Consider the following 13,486-nt stretch of genomic DNA (forward strand, 5'->3'; position numbering starts at 1 on the left):
CCCATTTTGATAGTAATAGATGTTATGAAGAAAAACGATGAAATGGATAAAAAGTCATGGTTGGGAACAACTTTTAACTGGTCAGGTTAGGCCTTTGAGGAAGTTAGATATTTGTGCTGAGATATTAATGGTGCCAAAGAGCCAGTCGTGTGATGAGTTGGGGAAAGTGCTAGGCAAAAAGAACAGTGCAAAGGTTCTGAGATGCGTTGCTGCTGCTAAGTCGCTTCAGTCGTGTCCAACTCTGTGCGACCCCATAGACTACAGCCCACCAGGCTCCCCCGTCCCTGGGATTCTCCAGGCAAGAACACTGGAGTGGGTTGCCATTTCCTTCTCCAATGCATGAAAGTGAAAAGTGAAAGAAAAGTTGCTCAGTCGTGTCCGACTCTTAGTGATCCCATGGACTGCAGCCCACCAGGCTCCTCCGTCCACGGGATTTTCCAGGCAAGAGTACTGGAGTGGGGTGCCATTGCCTTCTCCGATGCATTACAGCTTCTCAAAAAAAACATATAAAAAGCCAACGTAGCTAAAGTGTCCTGAACAAGAAGAGATTAGGAGAAGACATTGAAGAACTAGATAGGTGCAGATTGTATGGCTTTTATAGGCTGTGGTTAAGAATCCGGCTTTTCTAAGTGCAGATACTGGGTTTAAGTCAGAAGGGGTTAAATCTCATTTTTATGTTACAAGGTCCTTCTAGCTACTGTTTGTAGATTGGCATTGAGGGAGTTAAGAATGAAAGTGAATTTGAGGGTATTAACAGAAGTCTTCCTTGAGTGGAAGTGATGTTGAGTTTGATTTATCTGTGGAACCAGGACATGGAGAGAGCTCCTGGAGGCAGCTGGATGCTCAGGAGAGAGGTCAGGTAGATTTGGAAGTTCTCTAGAGAAAGAGAATGATTAAAGTTGTGTGAATTTCCTCAGGAGAGATCATGTGGTTTAATATTTATATATTGACATACTCTGCCAAAGATTGTAAGCTATATCATATGTAGCTCATTACATACAGTGAAATGGGTAAGATTTTTTTAAAAGGCATAAAAACCTTTTAAGGGTGGGCATAAAAGCAACATAAGTGTATCTAGTAAGAAGAGATAAAATGAGGACTAACTAAGGTCAGGTGTTGATGAATCCCTTGATTTAAGAAATGGTGAAGAAGAGCAATGGTTATTAAGAAGAACAGATATAGAGGCGGGGTGGGGAGGACCATGGCACCCCCACCCCTTTTACATAAAAGGCAGAAGAAGAGAGTTTGGTGCAAAGAAAGACAGAAAACACTGTCACATATTGACTAGTTTAGTAGGATGAAGACTGAAGTCATTGGGTGTAAGAAGATAGGGGTGACCATTGTGAAACAATTTCAGTAGTGAGGTGACAGAGAAAGCTGGATTGCAATGCACTGAAGATTGTTGGGAGAGAAAGTGGACACTGGGACTTGCCTGGCAGTCCAGTGATTAAGACTCATGTTCCCAATGCAGGGGGCTTAGGTTGGATCCCTCGTCAGTGAACTGAGATCTTGCATGCCTCGAAGCTCAGCCAAAAAAAAGACAAAAGCAAGTTGATCCTGAGTGAATACTACACCTGAGAAGTTTACTGGTAGGAAACAGAGGTAAGCTGGGGAAAGTGGTATCTGTGAAAAGTTACTATTTTTTTTTTTGGTCAGGTGAAACTCGATCACCTGGGTAACAGATGGAGATAATGTCCTAGTAGGGGATGCAGTTAGTTTTAGAAAGAATTATAAAATTTATTGATCTCCTGCAAAGCAGCATTCCCACTACTGGCACTGTTACATATGTTGTCTCATTTAATCCTCACAGCAGTCCTGTTACTACCCCCATTTTACAAATAAGGAAACAACCAACCTGAAGTTTATAGCTAGGAACTGGTAAAGTGTGAATGGAACCCAACTCTTTCATTCCCCTTCCATCACACCTGTGTGGAAAGCATAGGTGAAAATACAGAGACATTTTAGAGGTAAAGAAGAGGAAATTGAATTCAGTGAATAAGATGAAGTAATTCACTAGGTGATTAGTTAGCTTTCTGAGTTGTGACGTGGAGCTACTTCCATAATGCCAGGTTAGTGGCAGGAATCCAGGTGTTATTTTCAAGTGGGCCAAATAGTTACTTTTGGCCTGCCTTTTACATGTACTACAAATGGTTTGCTACATTTTTCTTTTTCTTTTTTAAAAATATTTATTTATTTATTTGACTGCCGCAGGTCTTATTTGCAGCATGTGGGATCTGGTTTCCTGACCAGGGATCAAACCCGGGACCCCTGCATTGAGAACATGGAGTCTTAGCCACTGGAGCACCAGGGAAGCCTCTGATTTGCTGTATTATTTTTGCAAAGATGGAATTTGATTGTTATTTGAAGTGAGATCCTGAGCATCCAATTTTCAGAAGTTAAACTTCAGAAGTAAAGCTACTAAAATAAGGGCAGTTATAACTTGGTGGGCTGTCTTCCCCCTCCCAATTATCTTCCCACACTACTGAGGTAAAGCCCTCGGGATTAATCAAGGCATTCAGGTCAGGTCAGGGTAAGATCATCACTTTTCATCCAAAAAAGTAAGCTCAGTGGCAGTGTGTTGTGCTTATGTTCATCCATTTATTTTGATAGAACTTTTGTACGTGAAGAGAACTGTTGGTGCTACTGTATTTGCTATTTCCTTCAGCCTTTTGCCTTGGAAAGACATTTTATCCACAGTCACAGTAATGGAGGCTGAAGTGCAAATGGTACTTTATGAAGATGATTCAGTGCAAGTGCAATATATTGATGGTTCCAGATTGCAGCTTTCTCCCTGTGGCTCTGAATTTTTATTTGAAAAGGCACCTCCTGTTTCAGCACATCCTTTACAACAGCCAGAAAGAATTCGCCAAAGGACACACTTCGTTATTAGCGCTTACCGAGTACGTAAAGATGACACAAAAACTACTCTTTTTCATACTAAAATATTGTTGAGGTGTCCAGAATATAGAAAGTGGCTAGTATTCTGGATTACTGTCATTCTAAATGGATTTTCAAATCATTTTTAAAAATCACTTGGTGTTTTTTTTTGTAGGAGCAGTTACAACGAGCCCTCGATTTTCGTAACTCTTTTGCTACCTGTCCTTTTTTATCTGAAAGCATCATACCTTCTGAAATGAAAACGGTAATATTTTTTAAACAAATATTCGAGGACAAGTAATTGCAAACAGGTAGTTTAATATTTAGGTTTTTCCTTCATGTCCCTGAGCATGGACATGTTGCTGTGCAATGCGTAGGCCTGTACATTTCAACAGACTGATATTTTCAACTGATATTTTGTCCCTTGAGACACAGAAGTTACATAGTGTATCTCTGTGCCTTTTTTCCTTTTTATCTTTTTTGTATCAAAGGATTATACTCAGAACTTTATAGATTGGTGATTTCCTGATTCTCAAAGGTATCAAAGTTAAGAAATTATATGGCCATTTTCAGTAGCTTATGTGTAGTTAATGTGTAGGAGAAATGTGTAATTACTTATAGGTATACACGTTTTATTCTATTTTCAACTTTTAGGAGTAATAATAACCATCATTTCTTGAGGGGTTATTATGAGCCAAGTTCTAGGAATGATATAGAAAAATTTTAATAGCTTCAGTATGGCATGGGTATCTGCTAATCAAAATGGATGTTCAAACAATCAGAACAGGTATATTGACTACTACCAGCCCCTTTTTACAGATGAGAGAACTAAATCTCAGACTGTTTACCTAATTTGTCCATGCAGTTTTTCTAAATGGCAAAGTCAGGATCTGAACCCAGTGTATCTGACTCTGAAGACTGTGGCTCTTAACCACTTTCTGCTGTAGACATGATGTTTGCCTGCCTGCTGAGTAATTTTCTATTACATTGTCTCATGGCAAAGGAGTCAAAAATTATAAGCCAGTAACGTTGTTTACAGGGCCATTTTTCCACTGTATCTTTTGAGTAACAATTCACTGAAACTATATAGCTTGCTGCTGATGCTGCATTAGATAGTCTGATTCTAGAAAACAATTGTCTTAACTGATCATCCTTATAAAGCACCTTTGCCATCAATGAATACTGGCCTTACTTTTTTTGTATTTCTTTTAATTGAAGTATAGTTGATTTACAATATTGTGTTAGTCTTTGCTGTCTCTGCTGTACAGCAAAATAACTCAGTTTACATATATATATACATTTTTTAAAAAATATTCTACTCCATTATGGTTTATCTCAGCAGATTGGCTGTGGTTCCCTGTGCTATGCAGTATCCATTGTTTATCCATTCTAATGTAATAGTTTGCATCTACCAACCTCAAATTCCCAGTCCATCCCTCCCCGACTCCCTCACCAAGTCTGATCTCTGTGTTTGTGAGTCTGTTTCTGTTTTGTAAATAGGTTCAGTTGCGCCACAGTTTAGATTCCACATGTAAGTGCTATCATATGGTGTTTATCTTTCTGTGTCTGGCTCACTTCACTTAGTATGACTATCTCTAGTTGCATCCATGTTACTGCAAATGACGTGACTACTACCCTTAATTTTAGCACACTCACATCTGTACACACAGACAGCATTGTAAATTTACAAGGCTTTTGTAAGTTTTAAGGTTTTTTTATAAATGGAAGATGAAATATGTGATTTGGCAAGCTTAACTGGTTAAAAGACCATTATATTACACTCACTGTTCTTATCTTATATGAAAAGATGCAGCAGGCTCTGTTACCTATTACAAATCTGTTTGCTGTTGGTTCAGAACAGTTTACCTTTGAGCAATTTGATTTTTTTTTTTTTAATGTTACCTTTTAAGGCACCTGGAATTTATTTTAGTGTGTGATGTACCTCTGTAGGGCAACTACCTTAATACATGTTATCCTATTTAGTCCATGTGATAATCCTTTGAGATAGCATTTCCCAATGCTATTGAATAATTTCAGTACCATTTGTTAAATACTTAATTCTCCCTTTACCTCCTTGTTCTGAAAACCTTAGGTTACCATATGTAACATTTTATGATATGGTTGAGTCTGTTTCTGTATTCTCTCAATTTATGGTATGGTTGCTTTTTCATACAGTTGTGCTGGTCTTCTCTCATTTATATTCTTTTTTCAGAATAGACTTTTGGGGAAGGGCTGCAAATCGGTTTATCTCTGATGCATTGTACACTTTAAATCAGAATATGTTTGCCATTAAAAATAATCAAGATGATTTTTCTTTCTCTTTTCTGTCCTGTTTGTCAGTGTGTGTGTGTGTGTTGTCTCTACTTTTCTGAGACAGATAATAATATCAAATGTTCTCTGGAAAACCATATATAGACTGACATTTTTCATTCTTTCTAAATGGTAAAGGACAAAACTTTTAAGAGCTTTCTTCCATAATATGTTAAGTATCAAATGATGGAAAACGTGTACTGTTAACAAAAAATACCATTCCTTTTTTTCCTCTTGTCTCAGCGTATCTTGATTGATGTCTCAGAAGTGAGATGGCCCAGTCTTGACACTGATGATGGCATGACGTATATGCAGGGTGGCACTGTGAGGATATCATCTTTAGATGGTCATGCGTACCTTTGCCTGCCCAAATCTCAGCATGAATTTACAGTACATTTTTTGTGTAAAGTAAGCCAGAAGCCAGACTCATCTATAGAAGTGTCCGAAAAAAATAATAAAGGCAAAAAGGACAAACAGGTTGAAAAAGCTGGAAAAATCTGTACACATGAAAGTTTATCAGGACAGAGACTGAAGAATAAAGAAAATGAACTTTATCATCAGATCATGAAATCCGAAGAAGCTTCAGAGAAGAGTTGTGTGAATGGAGCCAAAGGGAGGGAGGTGCTGTCTTCACCTCGTACGAAAGACACATGTATATACACATGGGTAAAGCAGTGCTGGTCTGTGGCCTCCTGTCCGGAGGAATGGAAATACCCTTTGTCTTTAGCACTTCATTTTCATGATAAAATCAGCAGTATGTCTGGAATTGATGCAGATATCACCCAGAAGAGAATGTTAACTTCTGATGTTTCTGAGGAACGAGGAAAAGAAGTTTCTGTTCTTCCCAGGGCCCTGTTACTGAGCTGTCCTGCCCCACACTTGCACAGGTAATGGAAGAATGACTTATTTGTCCTAACACTTTTGTCAAAACCAGACCTCACCTAAGGATCATTTATCTATCTGAATCATCTGATACCATGCATAAGGAAAGTTCAGTTGATCTTAAACTTTGCTTGTAACAGATAGGAAATAATGTCCCTAGCTAATGTGTTACTTATATTTCTTCCTTTATATACTACACTACGTACTTTGTTAAGCACGGAGACTGTAGAGATGACTAAGACAGAGTCTGTGCTCTCTAGGAGCTTAGAGTCTAGTAGGGATCCCTGTCACCGAAAATTTTGATAAAGTGCAGTAAGTGATGGCACAGAATTCTGTGGGAACCAGCTCTAAGACATGTCAGCTGCTGCTCAGTGGACCCTGTTACTTCTGTTGCTAGAGCATGGACCTGACAAGTTTGTGATCATGATCCTTGTGTCCATGATCTTTGTTCATATATAGCCTCAGAGAATACCCTTGTCTTTGGTTAACTCAGTATAAATATGTCTGGGTTTCCTGGGCGGCACTAGTGGTAAAAACCCTGCCCACCAGTGAAGGTGACATAAGAGATGTGGGTTCAATCCCTGGGTCGGGGAGATCCCCTGGAGGAGAGCATGGCAGCCTATTCCAGTATACTTGCCTGGAAAATCCTATGGACAGAGGAGCCTGGCAGGCTATGGTCCATAGGGTTACACAGAGTCAGACACACTGATGTGATTTAGCACATGTGCAGCATACATGAATATGTCCATTTCAAAAGGGATAAACATGGAGAGACTTCTGGATGGCCAAGTACAAACCTTTTACCATCACTAAGAGTTGAATAACCTAATGGTTACAGATTTTTAACATGAACTCTGTATAAGTAGTATAGTAATAATGATAATAGCTAGCACAAACCACTACTTTGTGTGACGTGCAGTCATACTTTAGCTGTTTCATCCTCATAGTCAACCCTTGAGGTAAGTACTTTTATCACCCACCACACTGTAGAGGAACTTGAGACATGGAAATGTTAACCCAACCAAAGTCTCAGCTGGTGCTTGTAGAATTGGGATATGATCTCAGGTCCTTTTCTGAGTACTTATTTGTTACTGAAAAACAAAATGCAGGACTTATCATGATTATCTAGTTAGAATTGGGAATTCCAGTATTGTTAGTATACATGAAAAGAGATTAACGCTTCTAAATGAATAATTTCTCAATAACTTGATTATCCTTAAACACGACTTAACAGGCCTTCATTATCTGGTCCATTCCTGGATCTGTAATCCTCACCCCTCTTGCCCTTGCTCTCTCTGTACTAAACTGGACTTTAATGTGTGTGTATGTTTGGCTGTGCTGGGTCTTAGTTGTGGTTTGCTGAATCTTTTTAGTTGCAGCATATGGGATCTAGTTCCCTTACCAGGGATCGAACCCAGGTCCCTGAATTGGCAGCATAATGTCCTAGCCACTGAACCACTGGGGAAATCCCTAAACTGAACTTCTCGCCATCCCTCAAATGCTTGCCCAAGCTTTCTTTTACCACTTTCTTTTACCACTTGTTCTTTCCTGTGCCTGGAACACTCCCTTTCTCTCTCTAAGCTCACTAACTTATGCTCATTTCCAGGTCTTAGCATAAGCCTTATTTCTTAGATAGGACTAGACTGTATACAGTACATGGTGGTGGTTTAGTTGCTAGGTCGTGTCTGACTCTTGTGACCCCATGGATTGTAGCCCGCCAGGCTCCTCTGTCCATGGGATTTCCCAGACAGGAATACTGGAGTGGGTTTCCATTTCCTTCTCCAGGGGATCTTCCTGACCCAGGGACTGAACCCACATCTCCTGTGTAGCAGGCAGATTCTTTACCACTGAGCCACCAGAGAAGCCTGAAGTGCGTGTGTGTGCTCAGTTGTGTCTGACTCTTGCAACCATTTGGTGGATAGCCCACCAGGCTCCTTTGTCCGTGGGATTTCCCAGGTGAGAATGCTGGAGTGGGTTGCCATTTCCTCCTTCAGAGGATCTTCCCAACCCAGGGATCAAACCCACATCTCCTGGGTCTCTTGCATTGTAGGTAGATTCTTTACCGATGAGCCATCAGGGAAGCCCATACAATCCACAGCATCCAGTAGTTCTCCTTTCTTTATGTTCAGTATCTTCTGTTTAATATCTGAGCTAGATAAAATTCTCCACTGAGGGCAGGGCCCATGTCTGCTTTCTTGAGTGTAATATCCACAGTGTGTGTAGCACAGTATCTGGCCCACCATAAGTATTTCAGTAAATATTTACTGTTTGAATCCTAAATTTTTAAGGTCAGTAAAACTTAACATATATTTATGCTGAGATTCAACAATGAGATTATTAAAAATACTAAGAAAATATGTGGAAAAATAAGATTACAGTTGACTCTTGGACAATACAGATTTGAACTATGTGAGTCCACTTACATGCAGATTTTTTCAATAAATATAGTACCTGCATTTTTATTTTTTACATCTTTAAGTTACTAAATGTGGGAGAGAGTTTGTGTTTGACTAGAGATCACAGTTTGTGGAATCAGCAGAACTAGGGTTTGAGTCCTGATTTTAGCCAAAGTGTTTCAGCTTTTCCTGCCTGTGGGTGGGTCATTTATCAGCTCCTTTGTTTTTGAAACAGAGACAATAGTACTTGGTTTCCTACTGCACTGGTGTATTGCTGATCCTGTTCACAGCACAGGATCTTGCTGTTCACACTGTTTGCTGAACCCAGGGTAGGCAAGGCGTGAGCTAAGAGGCTGGAAGAAGACTTGAGGAGCTGTAGGAACAAACTGCAGACACGTTATTCTCTCCTGGCTGGCTTAACACAGCGTCTCTCCTGGCTGATGCAGCAGCCGGAGTAGCAGCCATAACATAACCGTAGTGTAGCCATAACACAGGCATAACATAACCTCATATAACATGACCATGATGCCACTCCAGTGTAACCCTGATTCAGCAGAAGCCAGGGCTTTCATGGTGGAGCTCACACAGGCATACGGCACAGAGTAACCCGTGACCAAGCAAGTACCTCCTGATGTGCAGCATTATAAATGATCTCAGCTGTTACATAATCAGTATTTATTTACACAACGGCACAAGAGCAAGAGGCCATGGGGCGAGAGAGCCTGACCACGCCATCTTGGCTAATTTGCTCTTTCCCTACAACTGGCATCAGTGCCCCCACCCCCATGTTATTCAAGGGTCAACTGTAGTTTTAAATTTTATTAATGTACTTTTGTATTTTTACTTTTTTTTTAATCTAATATAAGCAAGAAATAAGTCTTACTACAGCAGCACTGTTTTGTTGAATTCTAAAGGTAATTCTATCAAGCAGCCAGAGTTAATAGTTTGGATTTTTGTCCTTCACAGGTGGAACTTTTCTGATTCACTTTCACAGAAACAGTTTGGTGAAGAGGAATATTCCTACCATGAACTAGTCAAAGTGGTCTGGTACAAGGGTGTTACCTATAGGTAAGGCTCTTCTGTTACATTTGGAACTATTTAGTGATATCACAGAGGGTAGAACTGGCCTTGGAGGTGGATTCCCCCAGGAGGATACAGTTTTGCCAGGACCACCGTTGTCCTGTGTTGGCCCTGTGTTTTTCAGGTCTCATAGTGCACCTAGGGGCTTTGTGACTGACTCACATTAACCACAATCACAAGATTTTTGTGACAACACCAAAGCCAGTGAGGGATTCATTTTGCTTGAGAATGAAATGTTTTGCCAGTTATTTAGGATACCCCTTCTAAGAAAAGGGGACCTTGTCATCTTAGACATATCAGAGGGTTGCCTGTTGAGCATGGAATTAGGGAAGAAGTTCACTAGCCCAGGAGAGATTTTGGACATCATTCATGCAGCAAATATTCACTGACCATCTCCTCCGTATCTAAACTATTCTATAGAATTATCCCTATTCTACCACAAAGTATACCTCTAGTGACTGGAGTACTTAGTGTTGGCTAGATTCAGAGTTTCACTTCTGTAAATAATGCTAGAAGAAATTTGTGAAGTTTTTTTCTTTTGGGTTCTCCTTTTCCTGCATGAAAACCCACCCCCTTCTCTCTCTTTTTTTTTAAAAAAAAGTTTATTAAAATAATTTTATTGAAGTACAGTTGGTTTACAATGTTACGTTAGTTTCAGGTGTACTGTAAAGTGATTCAGTATACTTTAGTATGTATATATTTTTTTCTTTTTCAGATTCTATTCCCTTATAGTTTATTATAAAATATTCGGTGTAGTTCCCTGTGCTATACAATAGGTCCCTGTTGGTTATCTATTTTATTATAGTAGTTTGAATCTATTAGTCCTAAACTCCTAATTTATCCACCCCCTTGATTCTTTCCCCTTTGGTAACCATAAATTTGTTTTCTATGTCTGTGTCTATTTCTGTGTCTGTGTCTATGTCTATTTCTGTTTCATAAATAAGTCCCTTTTTATCTTTTTTTCTTTTTCAGATTTCACATACAGGTGAAAAAACTATGGCATTTGCTTTCTCTGTCTGACTTATGTCACTTAGTATGGTACTCTCTAGGTCCATCCATGTTGCTGCACATGGCAGTATTTCATTCTGTTTTATGACTGAGTGACCCCATGGACTGCAGCCTACAGGCTCCTCCGTCCGTGGGATTTTCCAGGCAAGAGTACTGGAGTGGGTGGCCATTGCCTTCTCCAAGAACATTCCATTGTATGTACATAGACAGGTAGATCGCATCTTTATCCATTCATCTGTAGATGGACTTTTAGGTTGCTTCCATGTTTTGGCTATTGTAATAGTGTTGCATGGAACATTGGGGTGTGTTTATCTTTTTTCCTGGGACATGTGCCCAGGAGTGGGATTGTTGTATCATATGGTAACTCTACTTTTAGTTTTTGAAGGAATCACTGCACGGTTCTGCATAATGGCTGTACCAATTTACATTTCCACCAACATTGTATAAGGGTTCCTTTGCTCCACATCCTTGCCAACATTTGTTATTTGTGGTCATTTTTTAAATAATGACCATTCTGACTGCTGTGAGGTAATGTCTCATTATAGTTTTGCATTTCTTTAATAATTAGCAATCTTGAGCATTTTCTCATGTGCCTCTTGGCCATCTGTATGTCTTCTTTGGAGAAATGTCTACTTAGATCTGCCCATTTTTGATTGGGTTATTTATTTTTTTGGTATTGAGCTGCATGAACTGTTAGTATATTTTGCAGATTAATCTCTTGTCAGTAGCATCATTTTCAAATATTTTCTCCCAGTCCATAGGTTGTCTTTTCATTTTGGTTATGATTTCCTTTGCTCTGCAAACCTTTTATGTTTAATTAGGTTTAGAGAAATTTCATTTAGAAAAGTTAAGGAAACAATCCCATTTATCATCACATCAAAAAGAATAAACCTAGGAATAAACCTACCTAAGTCCCATCACTTCATGGGAAATAGATGGGGAAACAGTAGAAACAGTGTCAGACTTTATTTTGGGGGCTCCAAAATCACTGCAGATGGTGATTGCAGCCATGAAATTAAAAGACACTTACTCCTTGGAAGGAAAGTTATGACCAACCTAGATAGCATATTCAAAAGCAGAGACATTACTTTGCCAACAAAGGTCCATCTAGTCAAGGCTATGGTTTTTCCAGTGGTCATGTATGGATGTGAGAGTTGGACTGTGAAGAAGGCTGAGCACTGAAGAATTGATGCTTTTGAACTGTGGTGTTTGAGAAGACTCTTGAGAGTCCCTTGGACTGCAAGGAGATCCAACCAGTCCATTATGAAGGAGATTAGTACTGGGTGTTCGTTGGAAGGCCTGATGCTGAGGCTGAAACTCCACTTCATGCTAAGAGTTGACTCGTTGGAAAAGACCCTAATGCTGGGAGGTGCCGGGGTCCAGCCCCGGCTGATCCAGGGTATTTGAAGTGGGGACGGCGTCGGCGAGGATCAGGATACAATAGCTTCAATTAGATATTAGAGATGTAAAGAGTAATAGAATGAGGATAGCTCAGCAGGAAAATTCAGTGGAGAAAAGAGGCTGAGTAGCTTGGTTTACGCGGGAGACCAATAAAACTTCAAGACAAGAAGTTTGCACCACTTACATAGGCCGCAGGCATCCTTCCGTTCTCCCGAAGGAGAGGAGACACTGAGGCCTCCCCGATCGGATCTTAGAAGCCCAGGCATAATTAGTAAGCATGGCGGGTTCCGTGCTCCAGATGGAGACTCAGCCAGAGTGAGAGAGAGAGCAACATGGGGAGACCAGTATTTCGAGAAACTGATCCCAATTCTTTATTTTCCATGGTCTACTTTTATACACTGAGATGTTATGCAAAAGTCACGTGGGGTCAGCAGTCCTGACTTTTATCAAAGTCAGGTGCGTCATACAAATGTATACAGAGGTCTTAGGGGTGTTACATCATCTTCTGGCCAGGGGGCCTGCTGACAATTTATGAGCCTCTCCTTGTGACAGCGGTCAGTCAACCAGGACACTTATTTCTCCAGGGGTGATTATTCTTAAAACAGACACCACCCAAATAAAGTTACATTCCTATAGGGTAAGGGTGTAGTGGGTTTTAGTTAAGGAAATAATTTACTTAGCCTAAGGTCTAACGTGATTAATATCAAAGGTTAATGCTTATTTCTTCTATATATTCATTAATGTGTGTAAGGGCAGGGGATGTGGAGACTTAGCAACAAACATTGGCTCAACAAATGAAAAACCCTTCACCAATACAATTTCTAATCAGCCCACTATACTTATACTAATAGTTTTCTAACTTTTCTAAGGAACCTGTTTTTAGAAGGTTTAAAGCATCTCGTGCCTCTCACAGTTGGGAGGCTGTGAGCAATCACATGTGGCCGGACAAGCCTGTCAGGCAGGCTAGAGAACCTTCAGAGGAGTTTGTAGGTTAAAACACTCTTATCATGCCCAGGAATTATTATTAACTGGAGCTCTAAGTTAACTCCTTCTCTGAAAGAGGTGGTGGGGGACAGCCCCCCGTAAAGTCAGAGGTGTAGGTGAGAGCACAAAGTAGTAAAGTAGGCAGGCTCTGGTTATGGGGGTAGATGCTCGAGGATTTCCAGGGGGACTCCTGAGGCTCGATCCCGCCTTTGCGTATGTCGAGCCTCCTTCCTCATGACCTTTGTCATGGGCAGAGTGCCTCACGCCAGCTCCCAACAGGGAGGAATTGAGGACAGAAGGAGAAGGGGACGACAGAGGATGAGATGGCTGGATGGCATCACCGACTTGATGGACATCAGTTTGGGTGAACTCTGGGAGTTGGTGATGGACAGGGAAGCCTGGCGTGCTGTGATTCATGGGGTCCCAAAGAGTCGGACACAACTGAGTGACTGAACTGAACTGAAGGAGACAGAAGACCTGTGCTCTGAAAACTATAAGACACTGAATGAAAGAATTTGAAGATGACACAAACATATTCTTGGATTTAA

At 40.3% G+C, this 13,486-nt stretch overlaps 1 protein-coding gene across 2 annotated transcripts in view; it reads left to right on the forward strand.

The window, feature by feature from the left end:
* C20H5orf34 (chromosome 20 C5orf34 homolog) overlaps positions 1-13,486 on the forward strand; it is a 30,846-nt gene that overhangs the window by 1,287 nt on the left and 16,073 nt on the right. For both annotated transcript variants that reach the window (XM_061393586.1, XM_061393587.1), the window contains exons 2-6: positions 1,472-1,602; positions 2,212-2,900; positions 3,053-3,142; positions 5,431-6,074; positions 9,432-9,533. In XM_061393586.1, the coding sequence (XP_061249570.1) occupies positions 2,706-2,900; positions 3,053-3,142; positions 5,431-6,074; positions 9,432-9,533 (1,031 nt within the window). In that variant the 5' untranslated portion in view covers positions 1,472-1,602; positions 2,212-2,705. The remainder of the gene's footprint in view (positions 1-1,471; positions 1,603-2,211; positions 2,901-3,052; positions 3,143-5,430; positions 6,075-9,431; positions 9,534-13,486) is intronic.

Source organism: Bos javanicus, chromosome 20 (assembly GCF_032452875.1).
Source record: "Bos javanicus breed banteng chromosome 20, ARS-OSU_banteng_1.0, whole genome shotgun sequence".
Classification (NCBI taxonomy): domain Eukaryota; kingdom Metazoa; phylum Chordata; class Mammalia; order Artiodactyla; family Bovidae; genus Bos; species Bos javanicus.